General features: G+C 40.1%; 1 protein-coding gene across 1 annotated transcript in view; it reads right to left on the bottom strand.

The window, feature by feature from the left end:
* Window positions 1-20,123, bottom strand: part of CD96 (CD96 molecule) — a 91,624-nt gene that overhangs the window by 14,449 nt on the left and 57,052 nt on the right. Inside the window, 2 exon segments of the mRNA XM_089910528.1 lie at window positions 612-695; window positions 1,213-1,281. Of these exon segments, the coding sequence (XP_089766654.1) occupies window positions 612-695; window positions 1,213-1,281 (153 nt within the window).

Below are 20,123 nucleotides of genomic sequence, written 5' to 3'. Positions count from 1 at the left end.
TCCAGGTTTCTCTTCGCTTTAGCCACATCCTTTGCTGCTTCCCACCATGCTGATCTTTGTCTTGTACCACTAAGAGGCAGTATATTTCCTTTTCAAATCCTGTCAATACCTGCTAAAGCAGCATCAGCAGACCCTGCTGCTACTTGGTCAGATGACAAGTAACAAACCATTTCTGTGCCTCACACTGGGCTCTCTCTTTTCTTTTCTTTTTTTTTTTTTTTTAGTGATATGCATATTCTAGCTAGTTCCCTCCTTCCCCAGATCTACTGATAGTTTGCTTTTTTATCTCTACTTTACTCAGATGTTGCCTTCCTCAGTAAGGCCTTTCAAGACCACTCTATTTAGAAGGGCAGTGCCCCCTCACCCTTGATTCTCACTGTCACCCTTCTCTGCTTTATTTTTTCTGTATCACTTATCACTATTTGTCTGTCTCTCTTCCACCAGATTTTGGAACTTAGGTCTGTTTTGTTTACAGATATATCCCCAGCAACTACAACAATGCTTTAAAAATTGTCAATGCCTTGTAAATATTTGTTAATATGATTATAAACAAAGCACACAGTAGCTGTTCAATATATGTGTTGGGTAAATGAATACTCCAAGGGACTCACAGTTACACTTACAGTATTTGGCGTCTTTCCCACTGGAGGTCCAGGAGTAGTTGAAGCCTCAGGTAGTCAGGTCGTAATTGCTGGCTGAAAGACAAAATTTTCAGAATTCCACTTTCTTGTAAGGCTGTAATTTAATTTTACTTTGATGTGTTGAATTTTTAAACTATATGACTTTGGGGAAATCTGAAATTGAAAATATGCTTTGCTACACAGGAACACTGGCTGGCATAATAAGCAAAAGTCTGTAGTTTATGTTTAATGCCAACTTGTCACTGATTTTCTTTCTTTTTCTGTTCTTGTCACCAACTCAGATCATTGGGAGTATTGTCAAGATTAACATTACCTTAAAAATCCCATGACAAATGAAAAATACAATATAATAACAAATCACCAACCCATATTTTTAAGATTACAGTGATTGGCATATCAATATAGAGTCACCAGATTATAACTTGCCACAGAGTAACTCAAAACAAAAATATCAACATCAAATGAAAAAAAGATAGCATTTTGCCCAGACCTCAATATTATCATAGCTGTAGTGTTGTGTTGTTTCTTTTAAGTCACATGAGGAAAGCCTTGCTATACTCACTTTGAGCACTTGGAGGGGTGACGTTTGGAGTCGATGTAGTCACATCTACAGGGGCTGTTGAAGATGGAGCTGGATAACCTACTTTGAAAAAATATTCCCAAATTGTCATAGGTATTTACTTTCACATGTTTAAATAACGCCACTATGCTTAACAAGGGTGGCACGTAGAGCATGGAGCATTAAGAGTTGGAAAGAATCTTAGTGAATACATACTCTAATGGCTTCATTTTATAAATTATGAAACTGAGTTCAAAAGTTCTATGCTTGTGGTTATACACCCAATATTCACACTTTCAAGATATGTTGTTTTAGCGTCTACTGTGTGCAAGACTATTCGACATGCAATGAACAATGAAGACAAGGTCCTCACCCTCATGGAACTTATCTTGTAGTGAATCTTCACAATTGTATATAATAGTTTCACATACTAAATATGGTTTCATATTTACTTCAATTCTTAGCTTTCAAAATCATCTCCATCTTTATAAGCCATCATAATTCCCATTCTCCTCCCTCCCTTCCGCCCAAAATGAAAGACTAATTCATATTCATTTGAAAATATCTCTGGATATAAAGCAAGGTAGATTGAAGAAGAAAAATACCCTACCACAGCACACTGAAACATGTTTATATGTCTTTAGGGAAGACAAATCTTTAATAGATTTTTTTATTTATATGTATTTCTTCTTTGTTCCAAAACATGTTCATGGTGGCTTACATAAATATGCAAGTGCAAGAAGATAAAAGAAGTGGATAGAAAGAGAAAACAAGGGCAAGGAAAAATGAAGTTAGAAAAAGAATGTTGAGTTTTGTTGAAACCTGACTGGGGATATTACATAAAATGCATTTCTTGGTGTAGTGTTCTCTTAGTAGATATGGACTGCACATTTCGTCAGAACTTTCTAGTAACAATGCTAAGAAATAAAAAGTATATGTTATGCCATTGGACTTCCCTGGTGACGCAGTGGTTTAGAATCTGCCTGCCAATGCAGGGGACACGGGTCCGATCCCTGGTTTGGGAAGATCCCACATGCCGCGGAGCAACTAAGCCCGTGCGTCACAACTACTGAGCCCGTGCTCTAGAGCCCATGAGCCACAACTACTGAGCCCACGTGCTGCAACTACTGAAGCCTGCACACCTAGAGCCCGTGCTCTGCAAAAAGAGAAGCCTCCGCGATGAGAAGCCCATGCACCGCAACGAAGAGTAGCCCTTGCTCGCCACAACTAGAAAAAACCTGCCCACAGCAACAAAGACCCAACGCAGCCAAAAATAAATAAAATTAAAAAAAAATCAAATATCTATAAATAAATATATATATATAAGTGTACGTTATGCCATTGATGAACATTATAAGATAAATACAGTCAATTTTAAGAGAAACACATCTATTCTTTTTATTATGATTTAAAAATTTTTCTCCCCAGTCTTTATAAAAAAGATACTGTAAAATGTGTACAATATTCTCAACAATATCCTTACAGTATGGCAGCCAGTACGCTCATTCACCCTCAAGCTTTAGTTAGTAGTGAATAGCCTGGCAACTTCCCAGGTACCTCGATTCTGGGAAAGGGCATGCCTTAAATAGAAAACACGGGTAATCAAATCTCTGAAAGAAGTGTATATAAGATAAATAAATAAATGGCATTGTGGTTCATAAGAAGCTCACATAAGAGATGACCAACAACAATCGTTTTACAATGTAGCCTACCAATGAACACCAAAGACATACCACACACCAGCTCCATGAATACAGTTAGATACGGGGAGATGTGTCATAGGCTGCCTCACGCGATGCTGTATGAGGAATGAAAATGGGCAGCCAGCAGCAGGATGGGCAGAAAAAAGTGTTTTAAAGACAGGATATGCACAGCTTCATTTACCCAACAAATACTTATCGAGTTCCCACTATGTACTAGTATTGGAGACAAAGTGCAGAGAATGAGAGATTTTGCCCCTGCCCTTATGGAGTATACAATTTAGTGAGAATAAAGGTCAATATGGCAGATTACTGGTTGGCCACCAAACCCAGTCCTCTTCTTTCCGGTACAGAGAAACTACACTTCCTAGCCTCCTGTGCAGTTAGGTATGGTGGCCATGTACCAAGTCCCAGGCAATGGACTGTGAGTAGGAGTGATGGTTGTCACTTCAAGGCTTGTCCTATAAAATATCCCACATATGATCCTCCATGATCTTCCCTCATGTACTATCCAGGTATTATGACATAGAGTGACTTGGAAGCCACAACTTAAATGTGATAGAGCTGCCACAGCATGGGTTACAGAACAGAGCACTCAGCTACTTGCTTGTCCTTTTATTGGTTCTTTCTGTTAGGATAAATAAATTTGTATTATATCAAGTATAAACGAACAAAAGGAAATGTTGGAATTTGTTGTTATTGTAGTTTGTTTTCTTTCCCTCACAAATAGTATAAAGAGAATTGCAGTAGAAGATAAGTACTATGGTAGAGAAAATGCACTGTGCTGTGGGATTCCAGAGGAGGAACACATAAACAACGAAGACATGTGAGCTCAGCGCTTTCTGGAGGAAGTGACGTATCAACTAGGCTTGAAGGGTGACAAGAATTAGCCAGACAAGTTGGAGAAAGGGGGCAAGCAAGGAGCAGAATGTTCCAAGCAGTGTGGACAGAAAAGGTGGGAGAGAACTGAAGCCCGATCAGAATGTTGAAGGCACTCTGTGAGAAGAACAGGGACGAGGATAGAGAATTAAGAAGAAGCTACATCCTTAAGATTCCATGGAGGAATAATATCCAACTAGTCCTTAACAGATGCTCTGACCCCAGGGTAAGTGAAGGGTGGCCTGGACTATAGCGGGAAGGCTGTGGGGAAGAAGAGAAGTGGACAGGTTTCAAGTGTGGGCTCTACAGGCTTGGTAAATGGCTGAATGTAGGAAATTAGGAAGAGAGAGAAGTCAAAATAACTTCCAGTTTTCCAGCTTGGGCAGATTTTTGGATCAATGCATCATTATCTGAGAAAATAAACAGAAAAAATAGCTTTGGAAGGGCAAGAGGCACGAAGATGAAATAAACTTTGGACAGATTGATTCTGAGTGCATATGAGACATTCAATTCTACAGGGTTGAGCATGTGAGTCTGAATCTTAGGAGTAAAATTAGGCTACAAATGAGTATTTGTGAGACATCAGCATGTAGACAGTAATTGGAGTAACTGAGAGCGCCAAAGAAGATGGGTCCTGGCAGAAGAGAAGAGGGCCTAGCATAGAACAATGAGGACCACTTCCATGTAAGGTACTGGCAGGAGAAAAGGAGATTGAAAAGGAGGACCCCAGGGAGGCAGGAAGAAAGCCAGGGGCTATGGCTTAGAGAAGCCAAGGTGACAGAGGGTTTCCAGACACAGGGCCAGTCAGTCCAATTCAGCAAATATTTGCGAGTGAGCGCTATGTGCCAAACGCTGGGTCAGTGCAGTCAAATGCTGCCAAGAAGACAGATTCCCTTCTAGCTCTTAACTGCTAGGAAGCCATTGCATTAGACTTGCATACAAAGCCTAAGAGACAGATTTGGAAACCACTTGGAGATGTGCAAAAGCAGTGTAGCTTAGCTATTAAAAGCATGAATTCCAGAGCCAGATACCGTAAGCTGAAGCCTCGCTTAGTTCTAAGTTAAATGTACGATCTTGGTAAAGTCTATTGACCTGTCTCTCTTTCTTGTATTCCTTGCGTCTAAAATAACAGTACTTTTCTATAGGGTGACTGTGATGATTGAGAAATCATCACTTGTATGAATTCTCGTAGAAGAATGCCTGGCATGAGGTAAGCACTAAAAAGTAATCTTAGAAGCTATACAACAGGTCATCTGCAGTCTAGTTCAGGTGCTGAAAACACAAGCATATCGCAGCAATAGACGAATCTCCTGATGAGTTCTACCATTGACCCACTTTCCTTGGTCTTTCTAGAAGGACTCTGATTCCAGGTAACCAATCCCTCCCTCCCCAGGCTGGCCCAAGTCAAGAACTACATTCCAAAAGGCTGCACCAGAAAAGAGCTGTCTGGTGTGAAGAGAACGGCAGCGTGCTGGGCATTAGCTCTCTGATGGCATACTGATGCCTACTGGCAGAGTCACCTGCAGCTCTCCTCTTCCACCTCACTGAGCCCCCGTGGCTCAGATTCTCGTGCAGTCACTGTAACTTCCAGCTCACTGCCTCCTACTGCTCATCAAGACAAATGGCAGGAAAAAATGCACCAAAAGACTGGCAGCAGGATACACGAAGTAGCTGTAGGGCAAGCTCAGATTGTCTCAAACTGAGTATTGGGATCACATTCCTGGACACCCCAGAGCTGCTCTTAGGGAATTGAGCCCTGGCGTTCTCCCACTGGCCCACCCTGGCCGGCAGTCGAATAGCAAGGAGGTCAGCCGCTGTTCACTCCCTGTGAGCATTTGGCTGGCTGTGCTCCACCACGCCCTCTAGAGGAAGGCCCAGGAAGTCTCTGCATCAAGAGCAGCTGTGCTTCTCCTCTACAACTGGCTCATTACGATTTTAAGAACCTATGGATCACAGAGTGAATCTGAATTTCTTTCTCTCATTGAGATGGCTTTATCTTTGTCCCTCTTTGCAATAATTTCTTCAGTTATCTATTTTTAAAATTTTGTAAGTTTACCTCGTAACTGTACAAGACAAAGTAAAAAATGCGTAGAAGAAAACTAGCCATAAGTAATCATTGGATACTGTGGGATACTGAGAGATATGATGTGCTCCTCCTAATTAATATAGGAAGAAAAGGTGAAAGAGGAAGTGAGGAGGGGAAGGGAAAAAGAACAAAGACTATCCACGTTTTAAACAATTCTCAGAAGGATAAAAGAAAGAATGATCCCTTTACTCTGGAACTCTGTTCCTTGCATAGGAGAAAGTGTGGCTTTCATTGTCAGTCATAGTCTCATCTCTTACCTCCCTTCCCATGGGCAAGCATCATTCATTCTTCCTCCCTTCCCCACTCTCTTCCTCTCACTGGGAGAACTGACCTTCACAGTATTCACCAAGTGACTTAGTAAGTGAAAGCAGAAAGGAATGGTTTTACAGTGGTGATACATCATAACAATGGTGACGATGATGGTGAAGAAAAAGAACGAGGAAGCAACAATCAGAGACCTTTGTATTGATTTGTGAGCTACCACCATCACCTAGAAATCTCAGTCTAATATGCAACTGACAGCCACCTTTGAAAATACTTTTTACTTAGAAGGAACAGACATTTTCCAATTGCCCACACTGGGTGCTAGCACTGATTAGTAACATATGATTTAATTCTGGCAGGATTCACTGGAATCCTGATGAAGTATGATAACTGGGAATTTCATTTGTATTAAAAGGACTGATTAAATGTTCTCTTCTAGAGGTCAGAAAATAATGTGACATAAATCCTTACTTACTGCAGATTTACTGCAGGGGAAGAATTCATTCGTTTGATTCCATCTAGCGAGTGTTGTTCCTGGACCATGGGAAGAGGAACACTGCCTCGGGCATGAATGCTGCCTTGATCTTTGCCTCACTGTGTCTCTTGCCTGGTTTAGATAACAGCTCTGCGCTTCCTCTCACAGGCAGCCCTGTGGAGTTTGTTGAGGGCTGAATCAGTGCCATAGCTTCTGGGAACAAAGGGATCAATGACAGCTATCACTATCTTGAGGGAGCCCAAGGTCATTTCAGTCTTATTCGTCTCCAGCTGAATTTTGTTTTGGTCTTGGCCTAAGGGTCTGTGCCAAGTTGCATAGGTTATTGAAAGAACGATCCCTTTAATCTGGGATTTTGTCCATCATGCAGAAGTCAGAGCTGAAGCCAGCCAGAGATAGCTTTACACGATGGTTCAAGGTTAAGGCCTCTTGTCATTACATGACACAACCTCTAACAATCTCCACATTGTTATCTCTTGCTACTCCCGGCCTACATTCTTTCACTTATTCACTAAGCATTTGGGAGCCTCTATCTTCCAGGCCTTGTACTTGGCACTGGGGATACAATGATTAGCTTCCCTGGAGTTTAAGTTCATGGAGGATATGGACATTAACCAGAGAATCACATAAACCAATCCAAACATGAGAACATTTGAAGGAGAGAAGGCCTAGTCAGAGCCCCAGGAAGGTTGCCCTGAGGAATGTAGAGGGAGAATGGAGGCAGGGGAGGGGCTGTGGGAGCTTTAGGGTAGAGGACACAGCAAGTGCAAAGGCCCTGGGGTGGTCTACACACTGTGGTTTCGTATTAGTAATGTGTGGTACTTGTCTATTCCAGGGCTGGGCCTTTACAAGCCCTCAGAAGTGTTTGTTCTGTGTGTTGAACTGAACTGAGTGTTGTCACAGTGCACGTCCATGGCCTCAGCAGCAGCAGAACAGTGATCAAACTGTGGCACGCTGGTGGCAGCCAACGCTGCTTGTTTCTCTGAGCTGTTTTCTTTTGTTTTATTTCTGTTTCTGAAAGCAATCCCTTCCTAGAGGCTGACCTAGAGATTCTGTAACTATAAGAGGACATATGTATCTGCCAATCTCTTGACATCAAGTACAGCATTTTATAAGACTTGCCTTCATATTCCTTTCAGTCAAGTCTTTAAAAGATTTGTATTACATATTTCAGCATGCGAATAAGCCATACTTGCTTTTTGTCTTTTCTGTTTTAAGGTTATGTTTACACTCACAATATGGCAAAACCTCTTCAGCATTCAATAGTTGGTTTTATATTATGAAATACTATGTAGGCAAGTAATATGCCAAACCCAGTGATAGACAGTTGTTTGCTTTGTTTGCTGGTTGTTTATTTCTTCTTCAGTTTGAATGTTTATTGTTATTTAACCTTGGACATGTCCAGAGGTACAAAATATTGATTCTTGGTTTCCAGGAAAGAAGAAGGGGTTTAGAGGAAAACACTGCTTAGTACAAAATGGCTTGCTATATTAATTCATAAACTGCCATGAGGTTAGATGAGATTTGAAACCTTTTGAAGCCCATTTCTATTAAAACTTAAAATGCTTTTTCACTAATGTTAAAAATTACCCCTTTATGTTATCACCAGAAATTTAATGAAGTCAGAAGACAGCTCCAATCAACTCAGAAGACAGTTCTGAGTTGGGTGGGGGAAACAGAGATATGTTCTATAAGAGCTAATTCTGGTTGGCTCCTTGTGACATTAGGAAGCAAAACCCAATCTCTTAACCTGGACTCTTGTCATCTTCCCAGTGACCATCCCTCTCACTGCCGGAGAGGGAAAGGCAGGGAAATGCTAGAGGCCCCATGTGGATTAATTTGGGGGAAATACTGAAATATTTTCCAAACAATTTAATTATTTAACATCGACTACTATGTGCCAAATAAAGAAGACAGGTGAGCAGTTGTGATGTAAGTGGAGAATAAAGGATAAAATGATAATGACAACAACAAAAAAGAAATATTGATTTGGTCATTGCTTCCTCCTTCAAGGAATTAAAAAATACAAGTAAAAGTACTGATTTATTTCAAGATTAATTTTGCTCACTGGACTCTTCTTTTGATCCCTGCCTACTTCTTGGACTGGACTGTGTGAGCCTTAGCTTTAGAGTTGCTCTTTATGCATTTTTACATTTCATACTCTTAATAACCATGTGAACTAGAAAATATTACTTCTGTTTTTTTTTTTTAATATAAAAAAACAGTATTAGAGAAGTGAAATAACTTGCCCTGGGTAACAGAGCTAGTAGGTGGCAAAGATAAGAATTGAACCCAAGCCTGTCTGACACCAAAGATTATATTCAATCCACCCTGGTAGCCTTAAAGTGTAGTTAGGCTTTATGGTTTATCACAGGCTACTGAATATAGTTCATTGTGCTGTATAGTAGGACCTTGTTGTCTATCCATTATACATAATAGTTTGCATCTGCTAGTCTCAAACTCCCAATCCACCCCTTCCCCACTGCCCCTCCCCATTGGCACCCACAAGGCTATTCTCTATGCCTGTGAGTCTGTTTCTGTTTTGTAGATAAGTTCATTTGCATTCAATATCCTGTGATACACCATAATGGAAAAAGAATGAAAAAGAATGTATATTTATGTATAACTGAATCACTTTGCTGTATAGTAGAAATTAACACAACATTGTAAAACAACTATACTTCAATAAAATAAAACTTTTTTTTAATTAAAAAAAAAAGGGGGTTCCCTGGTGGCACAGTGGTTGAGAGTCCGCCTGCCGATGCAGGGGACGCGGGTTTGTGCCCCGGTCCGGGAAGATCCCACATGCCGCGGAGCGGCTGGGCCCGTGAGCCATGGCCGCTGAGCCTGCGCGTCCGGAGTCTGTGCTCCACAATGGGAGAGGCCACAGCAGTGAGAGGCCCGCGTACCGAAAAAAAAGAAAAAAAGTATAGTTAGCCTTGTTAACAGCATGGAAGGAAACACTAGAGAGCCCAAGGCAGATTAACTGGGGGGAAATCTTTGAGAACCAAGGTTTAGCCGTGGAAGAGCTCAGTCATGGTCCCTAACACAGAACCACTCAAAACAGAAGGCCTTTATATCCTCTGCTTTTCTCCTCTCTCCTCTCTCCCATCATCACCTCTTAGTTTCCTGTCATGAGACTAGCCAGTCTTTGGGCTGTGACCAGGTGCCTTTTTCTTCAGGGAGCCTTCTTCTGCTCTTTCTAAAACCCTTCCCTTGTTAATCAGTTTCTTCTTTGTACTTTAGAAAATATCCTTACCCCACCCCCAAATGTTTATGGAGTTATCAATACTTATTGAGAACCATGTGTTATCACTGTTCTAGGCAATGGAGAGACATCAGTAGACAAATCAGACCAAAAAATCCTGCCCCCATGGGATTTACTTTCTTGTGGGGAAAAGCCAGACAAGTCAATTATACAAGATGTTAAAAGACACTAAGGAGAAAAATAAAACAGGGAAAGAGGACAGGAAGTGAGATAGAGGGTGTTACAGTTTAAAATGAGTTGGTCATGGAAAGCCCCACATTGAGAAGGTGACATGTGAACAAAGACTGGGAGAAGATGAGGTGTGAGCCATGTGGATTTTGGGGGGAAGAATTTCCAGGCAGAGGGAATGAGTGAAAAGGCCCTGAGGTGGGAGCACCCGGGTCATGTTAGAGGAACAGCAAAGAGGCCGATTTGGGTGAAGCCCAGTGAGCAAGGGGGAGAGTAGAGTAGTGGGAATATAATAAATTGGATATAACATGTGACCTTTCAGGCCAACTTTATATATATCTGCTTTTTCTCACTGCCCACTTTCCTCCTCCACTCATAAGATCATGGGGGTTTCATTTACATCCGAATCCATCTCAAGTAGAAGTAGATACATAATTCTAGTTTTTTTTTTTTATTAAAACACACACACACACACACACACACAAACACACACACACCAAACAATTTAAACAAAGACAGACTGGTTAATTTCTCAACCACTTTATTTCCTACCTTGGGTTCCTACCATGTTCCCAAAGGGATTTAACGGAAATAATAATAAAACGTAACATTTTGACACTATGAACCGGGTACTATACTACCCGGTGTTTTACATGCTGAGTGTCCTCTGTTGCTTTTAATAACCCATTAAGGAAAGCAGTACCCATGCTAACACTTTTCCTTTTCTTCTTTCTCTTGTCTTTCTGCATTTTCTTCAAGCATCCTCACCTTGGCCATGTTTTTAGAACTCTGTTTATTACCTGTCAATCCATCACACCATTGTCAAGAACTACAGCTTTCTGTGGACCATCTCAGTGGGTAAACCATCACCTCATCATGTTTGCTTCATTTTCAATGAATTTATTTTATTTTACTTACAAATTTTTAAAATAAAATTGTATATGTGTACACATGATGATTTGATATACATAGTGAAGTGATTACTATACTCAGCCTGTTAACATGTTGTCTCTTTTCACATGGTTACTTTTGTGTGTGTGTGTGATGAGAGCATGTGAAATCTACTCTTAGCAAATTCCCAATATTCAATACAGTATTATTAACTATAGTCATCATGCTATACATTTGATCTCTAGACTTACTAATCCTACTTAACTCCAACTTTGTACACTTTGACTAATATTTCCTCTACCTCCCCAGCCCTGGTAACTACCGTTCTACTCTTTGCTTCCATGTATTTGACTCTTTTTAGATTTCACATATAAGTGAGATCATGTAGGTCCTTTCCTGTGTCTACCTTATTTCACTTGGCATAATGTCCGCAACGTTCATCCATGTTGTTGCATATCGTAGGATCTCCTTTTTTAAGGTCGAATAACATATACATATATATATATGTGTATATATATATATATATACACACATACATACATATATATATACACACACACATACATAAATATATATTTTTTATCAATGGGAACTTAGGCTGTTTCCACATCTTGGCTACTGTGAATAGTACAGTGAATATGGGAGCACAGATATCCCTTAGAGGTGGCTTTCATTTCATTTCTGTATATACCAAAAAGTGAGGTTGCTGGATCAAATCATAGTTCTACATTTAAATTTTTGAGGAACTTCGAAAACCATTTTCCATGTTTTTCATACTGTTTTCTATTAAAGGCTACATCAATTTACACTCCCATCAACAGTGTACAAGGGTTCTCTTTTCTCCATATCCTTGCCAACACTTATCTTTAATTTTTTGGATGATAGCCATTCTAACAGGTGTGAGGTGGTATTTCACTGTGGTTTTGATTTGCATTTCCCTAATGATTACTGATGTTGAGCACCTTTACATATACCTTTTGGCCATTTGTATGTCTTCTTTGGAAAAATGTCTGTTCAGGTCTTTTGTCCATTTTTTAGCAGGTGGTTTCTTGTTTTTTGCTATTGAATTGAATAAATTCCTTATATATTTTGGATATTAACCCCTTATCAGATATATGATTTGCAAATATTTTCTCCCAATCCATAGATTGTTTTGTATTTTGTTGATTGTTTCCTTCGCTGTGCAGAAATTTTTTTTTAGTTTGATGTAGTACACTTGTTTATTTTTGCTGTTTTTGCCTGAACTTTTGGTGTCATATCAAAAAAGTCATTGCTGAGGCCAATTGATGTCAAGGAGCTTTCTCCCTATGTTTTCTTCTAGGAGTTTTACAGTTTTGGGTCTTATATTTAAAATTTTAATCTATTTTGAGGTGATTTTTGTGTATGGTATAAGAAAAGGGTTCAATTTCATTCTTTTGCATGTGGATATCCAGTTTCCTAAGCACCATTTATTGAAGAGACTATCCTTTCTCAGTGTGCATTCTTGGTACCTTTGTTGAAAATTAGTTGACCATATTTGCTTGGGTTTATTTCTGGGTTCTCTATTCTGTTCCGTTGGCCTACATGTCTGTTTATGCATGTACCATACTATTTTGATTACTACATCTTTGTAGTATAGTGAGAAATCAGGAAGTGTCATACCTCCAACTCTGTTCTTCTTTCTCAACATTGCTTTGGCTATTTGGTGTCCTTTGTGAATATGAATTTTAGGGTTGTTTTTTCTATTTCTGTGGAAAATGCCACTGGAATTTTGATAGGGACTGACTGAATTGAATCTGTATATTGCTTTGAGTAGTGTGGACAATTTAACAATATTAATTATTCCAATCCATGAACATCGGATGTCTTTTCACATGTTTGCATGTCTTACAATTTCTTTCATCAATGTTTTATATTTTTCAGTGTACAGATATTTCACTTTCTTGCTCAGATTTATCCCTCAGTATTTTACTCTTTTTTGATGCTATTGTGAATGAGGTTGTTTTCTTAATTTCTTTTTTGTTGTTGCTGGTGTCACTGAATTTCTTTTGATTTTAACGGATAATGCAGAGCAGAATTTTCAAATGGGACTCTTTGTACCTCCATTTTAGGTGAGGTCCCAAAGGCTAAGAATGATATTACAGGGCAAGTCATCCTCACTTCTAAAGTAGAATTTTAGACCACCTATGAAGGACGTGTGAAGATAGAGTAGAATGGGTTCATCAGTTCTGGTCCATCATCCACCTCAAGGCTATGTAAGGGGATGAATTTCTTTGGAGGATTTCTTTGGAGAGAGTTGGTGAGGATTTCTTTGGAGAGAGTTGGGATGCTGTGAGTCAAGTCCCTTTTCATGGACGAGGGAAAGAAGAATATGCTCTCTTAGCTTAGTCCAAATGAAGTGTGGGTTCAAGACATCACTCAGATCTCTTGACCTGTGTGTACTGGAGTTTGGGACAAAGGAGATTAGTGCCCTACTCAGGCTAAAGAGGCTACATTGGGAGCCTATGCTTAAGTAGCAGTGCTAAATGTGCATAGAGAAGAGAGATATGGCCATACTGGGGAAAAAGAGCACTTCCCCAAACAGGAGGCCAAGGTACATGTGTTCCCAGACAAAACAGAATGCTACAAAAGGAAATCTCACCCAGGAAAAAATACTAAGAGGAACAAAAAAGCTCCCAAGCTGACAAACCCCCAGAAGCTAACAGGCAGGGAGGGGAGGAATGCAGGAGACCGAAAGAGAAGCATGGCCCATCAAGGGGACAGGTCAGTCACAGATTTCTGAAATCTGCCAAAGTGCCCCATGAGGTCAAGATGGCAATTTTTATTTTCCCCAGCCTTAGGGCACCTAAGTCAGATTACAGTCAGCCTGACAAGGAAGGTCTTTCCTTACCTACCCCTCATCTTTTTCCCCCATTTCATGATCTCCAAAGAGAGAGTCAAGCCAACAACTAGGACTGAAGAACAGGATGGAGCCAGGAAATCTCAAAGACATCTCCCATGCCTGTCCCTTACCCACCCCCCCACCCCCACCCCGAGACATAAAAGACACAACCTCACATCCCCGGCTTCCACAGCTGACGTAGACCCACAGTTGGTGGGAAGGAGGGAGAGAAGCTCTGAACTGAATTAACTTTTGCAATTTTGACATTACATTGACAAGCTTTTAAAATTATTGACACAAATCTGTTCTTGTGGCCGAAAGGGACAAGATAATATTTATTATATGAAAATCACCAAAAAAGCCAAGGAAAAAAATTACCTAAAATTTCTTTCAGAGGCTAGACAGAAATTCAACAGAGCTCATTTGGACAGGGAATGATGGGGCAAAAGAAAATTATTTTTTCTAATCTACCCAGTTCAGTTTATTTATTCAACTAAAAACAGAGGTAAAATTTATTTGTAGGTTCAGGCTGCTGCTGTCATAGTGATCAAGTTCATCAAGCTCAATTGTCTAAGACTTTGCCTATTCTTATGTAAAATTAAACTTGAAAATTTAACTTATTTTCTCAAATAGTAATATTTTCACTTGGCCTTCCATTCTATTGACATAGCATTTATCGACATAACTACCCAGTCTCCTTGACAGATGTGTAATTGTACTCCATTCATTCACCTGCAGCACAAAGAGGCTTTAAACCCACAATGGCATTGACTGGAAAACTGCACTTAAAAGAATATAGGTCAGCAAATACATCTAAACACATCCAAGTCAGCCTCATCAACCCCCAATGTCAGGATAAGGTGGGTATTGATCCTCAGGTCAACATAAAGGAGATGTGTGGTGTGAAATCTTAATTTCTACATACAACTGTTTTCCCATGGAAGGCACATAGTTTGGGGAACATGTGCTCACTGAAGGACTAAAGGTAACGTGTATTGCTGGATTACTCATCCAGAAAGGATTTGCAAGACTCCTTTGGGGGAAGATGACAGTAGGCAGGACAGAGCTCATCACACATCATGTGGTGTGTTCACAGACACTCAATAATTAGGAAATGAACTGAATAGGACGCCCAATAGCTTTTCCCCAGACATACCTCACCCAAAAGGGGGAAAACTGAATAAACACATACCAAGGTAAGTCAGTCATCAAGGAGGCTACCCTTGACTTATGGGTGACAGGAGTGGAAAAAATTGAGAAATTCTTTAACAACCTGTAAAGTGCATCTCAGGTGAATGTTGGTGAGAAAGATGTAATGTCCAGAATTTCCTAGGATTCAAGGGAGAGTACTGGAGTTTTGTATGGATTCTGTACATATCTCTGGGCAATAAGAATTATAGTATAATGATGTTGAGAGGAAAAGGGGTAATGAATGGAGGAGGGTCTTTTTCTCCAATTTATTTCCAACTGAGGAAATGTCAGCCCCACTTCTGGAGGCAGCATTTCTCAGAAAGCACTGGTCCAGAGAAGGAAAGATTAATATAGACATAGCTGTCATATTGACCTTTTCATAGCAGCAATACCAGCTTCACACTAGAAGAGATTTATTCAATGTCTAATGACATTTATTGAGCACTCATCATGTACTCTCAGAGGCAGTAAGACTCGGGCTTTGCAGCTGACTGTTTAGGTTGTTTCACTTTCTGCACGATTTGGGCAAGTTAATTAACCTCTTTGTGCTTCAGTATCTTCATCTGTAAAATGGGGATAATGACAATACTTATACCATTGTGTTTTGGGGAGGGTTAAATGAGATAATACATTTACTAGTTTAGAATAGTGCCAGGCACATCAGAGGCACTCAAATATTAACAAACATTGTTAACATTATTGCTCAGTACTATAATACAATCATGGCAGTTGGTAAAAATTTTTAGGTAATAACTAGAAAAAGAAAACTTGGACAGCCCTTGTGTGATAGTTTTATAAAAATATTTTATTTATTCCCCCACATTTAGGCAGACAACCCTGCTGAGGCTTCTGTCACACACAGAACTCTCAATTTCTACATATGCCCATTCTAGTTCAGACCATTATCACTTTAAATCTGTATCATCTGGTCGTCATCATTTGGTCTTCTGTTTTACTTACATTTTTTGTATACTCAAAAAGCCATAGTGGATGTTTGTTGATGTTCAGATTGCAGATCGAATCCATAGCCTATTAACCTAAGCTCACCTCCACCTGGTTCCACCTCACCTAAGCAACTTGCAGCCCCCTTCCCAACAAGCACTGCCAGCACTCATCCTGCTTGTCTTCCTAGGTCCTGCATGCATTTTATTTTATGTCTTTGCTCAAGACCATTATGTGAAGATCTGTCTCTCACCTTTCTTCTATTTGAGTCTATATTTCTTTCCAGACTCCCTGTGCAACTTTCCTGATTCTACTCTCCATGACCCCAGAACTCATTTACTTTTCCTAATTTTCAGTGCTTGGATACATATGATAAAGGCAGAAATGATCAGACAGCAACAGAGGTGTCCTGACCCTTGAAGACAGGTATGGCATGACCAGAGAAGGTGTCAAAAGTTGCTATCACAAACAAATCACATAGGCTTCTCATTGCCTTGCAGAGTCTCTCTGGGACCCCCCTCTTCACTTTAGAATATCCAGATCTACAAATGATCTAATCTGCTTCCCCTGTATTTGTGTTGGACTAATCTCATCTAATTCCAGGTTGATCTCCCACCCATTTCTGACAGGCTTTCTCATAAATTAGTAGTTTCATTGCATCCCCTGTGGAACTACTTCCTTCAGTCTGTACCCTTCCTCTCTGATTCCCCCCACTCGCCAAGGATCAGGTGTGCTCACCTGGAGAGCTGGCCAATGGTTAGAATCAGACCGGATATGGTATTTCACTCAAAGCTTCCAGGAGTAGAAAGATCCAGACTGTAAGGATTATCTAAGTTTTCAGAGAGGGCTTAATATCAAAAGTAAATGCCATCAGGTCCAAGAGTTGTACACAAAAATAGGAGGCAAAGCCAAAAGGTCTGTGGCATGGTAGCCAGTGAAATGCGAGGCTAGGCAAGCGGGTCTGGCTAGATTGTAAGCTCTGTGCAGCAGGGGGCCTGCCTGTCTCATTCATTACTGTATCCCAGCGCCTCAAAAATTCCTGGCGCGTTGTCAGCACTCGGTGTTTGTTGAATGAAAGAAGGTCTTGGATGACTGCTACAGTCTGGGCTGGCGTTTCTGAGGCTATGCTCTCTGAGGTTTCTGAGGTTCTGCTCTCTGAGGCTACGTAGTCTAGAGGCAATTCATAGCCAGTGCGTTAGAAGGCATAGGGCTCTGCTCAGGGCAATGGAAGGTTGGAGTTATGCCAGTACTATCTCATCCTAGATTTGTCTGGGGTCTCTATGGCTCCATGCAGGCTTGTCTCATCTCACCACTTAGCTTGTCAGCCTCCTGTCTTTTCCTAGGACAGTGCTGCGAATGCAGCTGGCACTCAGAAAACACCAGTTAGTTCAGGTTGAATTGAGCTGGGCTTCCCTGGGTAACTCTTGAAGTTGGCTGTGAGTTATAAGGTTCCATTGTTTCCATTACTTTCTACATTTGTTTCAAGAATATCCTTTCATTGAGGAAAAAAAAGAATATGAATTGGATGTTTGCAGCAAGATCTGTAGCTTAATAATTATGACTGAATTATATAGTTCACTACATCTTAGAATTTAGAACAAACCACAGCCTTTTGAAGTTGGTTTCCATGACATGTTCCACCCCATTTCCTTTCTTAAAGGAACACAAGGGCGAATCCTACCAGCTTCTGAGGCAGCCAGTCGTCATGTGATTTCACAATTACCCTCCAGATTGCCAGGATGAGATTTAGATTTTTCAGTTGTAATTCAGTGTTATTCTAAGCAAATAAGTTTCACTTAGATATAAGCAGCCATTGATTTGACATCTTTTTTTGACATATAAAAATCAGACTGAAAATTATCCCAAACATTATCTTGTTACTATCTTGACAGAGGTCCAGATTTTGTAAAGTGAGAAATAGCTAGTCTTCTTATACCTGAGCCTGGAACTAAAACAGGGTTTCTCAACCTCAGCACTATTGACATTTTGGACCTGATAATTCTTCGTCCTGTCTTATGTTGTAGCATCCTCAGCCTCCAAGTAACAGATGCTAGGAGCACCGTCCCTTCCCCCATTTTGGCAACCAAAAATGTCCCCAGACACTGCACATGTCCCTGGGAGGGGGGCGGAGGCAAAATCACCCTGGTGAGAACCATTGATCTAAAACAGTCCTGAGGTCCAGTGTAATGGGGCCTTATTTTTAAGGAGGTCTTTTGATTCTCCAGAAGTTTCCAAACTGTATCACCTTAGTATGATAGCAGATTAGGTAGCATTTTTTCTGCTTTTAAACAAGTATATTTATTTGACTGTGCTCTTTCAACCTCTCTAATACTAGTGCTATATTAGATTGTAGACTCTTTGAAGATACCAAATGTCCTTTCCTTTTTCTTGAATTTCTTCACAGAAATAAAAATGGTGTTTGAAATGATGGAACAATTTAGTATATGTCAACTAATCCCACAGAAAACTGAGCTAGAAGAAATTCATTTGTGCTTTCAATTAGCAGAATGGATACGCCATGACAGCATGGTTCTTTTTTCTCTTTTGTTCACTGTTGTATTTCTAGCACCTAGAAGAGCACCTGGTACATAGGAAGTGCTCAATAAACATTTGGTGAATGAATTATGTCACTTCCCTTCTAAAAAAATGTTTAATGAGGTCCCTCCCATCTCTTAAGGTATAACATTTAGAATCCTTAGACTGGGTCTGAAGGCTCTCTTTATTCTGAAGTTTCCAATCTTCATCCCTGCTTCTCTGCTACACAATCCCACTCCTCTGACCCGAACTTACTTACTAAAATTTTCTCAAATCCCCATGAATATCTTTACCAATGCACAATAGCTCATTTTGTTCTCTTTGTTTGAAATGTTTTTTCAAGCTCTTAATAGTCAAATACATACAATACATACTTCAAGGGTCAGCTTATTTCATCTCTCTCTGTAACGCTTCCTGACTCCACGAACTCATAGGCACATTTCCATACTCAAAACTTAAGACTTCTTGGTCCGTATCTCTCCCTGAGCATTTTAATTCTATAAAACACTGCACCTTTCACCTTACTATTCGGACTTATTTTCATATGTGCATGTCATCTCTCTCCAAGTACAAGGCAACCTTTTTGAAGGCAGAAACAAATTATCATCTTTTTTTGACACCATGCAGTCTATTAAATGATATCTACATAGTGAAGGAACATTATTCTCATTTATTCTTTTTCATTCATTTATTCAACTAATATTTTTGCATGCCTACTCTGTGCTAGGCATGCGTGAGGAAGCGAAATAAATATGGTCCCTGTCCTCATGAAGTGTTTAGACCATTTGGAGAAAACATGGCATCTAATGTATTGAGAACTAGATTTATAGTCAGAAGACTTTGGTGTGAATACTACTTTGCCACTTATTAGTCATGTGGCCATTTAAGCTCTCAGCATCTCAGTGTCCCCATCTGGAAAATGGAAATGGTAATGCTTACTCTGTCTACCTCTCATAATAAAGAATATCAAACCACATTGAATTTTAGGTGCAAACGTCTTCTAAGTGATAGGATGCGGTTGTTTTAATTTGTCCACAAATTCTTTGACACTTTTTCCTTCAAGAAGTGGAGCCCAATTCTCTGCCTCTTGGGTGTAAGCTGGACTTAGTGACTTGCTTTTAACAGACAGAATATAGCAAAAGTAATGGTGTGCAATTTTGCAGACTGGGTCATAAAAAGGGAGGGTGGTTTTGTCTTGGTGACTCTATTCTTTGAATTACTTGGTCTGGGGGAAGACAGCTGCCATATTGTGAGGCTGAGACTTCCTGCCAACGTGTTCAAGCTTGGAAGCAGAGCCCTCACTCAGCTCCAGTCAAGCCTTCGGATGACAGGAGCTCCAACCAACAGCTTGACTACAACCTCATGGAGGAACCTGAGCCAACCACTCAGCTAAGCTGCTCCTGTCTCATGTGAAACCACGTGAGACAACATATGTGTTATAAGTAGTTAACTTTTGTTTGGGTAATTTGTTATACAGCAGTGGATAGCTAATACATAGAGTACAGTACTAAAGAGACTTAAGGTATTAATGTTGAATATGCTAATATTTGTTGAATGAAGAATATCATAATTTACTATGGTTTATTGCTGAATGATGAGTTAAAAGTGGAAGAAAAAGAAGCATAAAAAAAGAAAATTACAAAGCC

The sequence above is a fragment of the Delphinapterus leucas genome, chromosome 4 (genome assembly GCF_059928025.1).
Source record: "Delphinapterus leucas isolate spDelLeu-1000000601 "Yukka" chromosome 4, BTC_Dleu_Yukka2, whole genome shotgun sequence".
Taxonomy (NCBI): Eukaryota; Metazoa; Chordata; class Mammalia; order Artiodactyla; family Monodontidae; genus Delphinapterus; species Delphinapterus leucas.
This window is presented reverse-complemented; position numbering and strand designations above follow the sequence as displayed.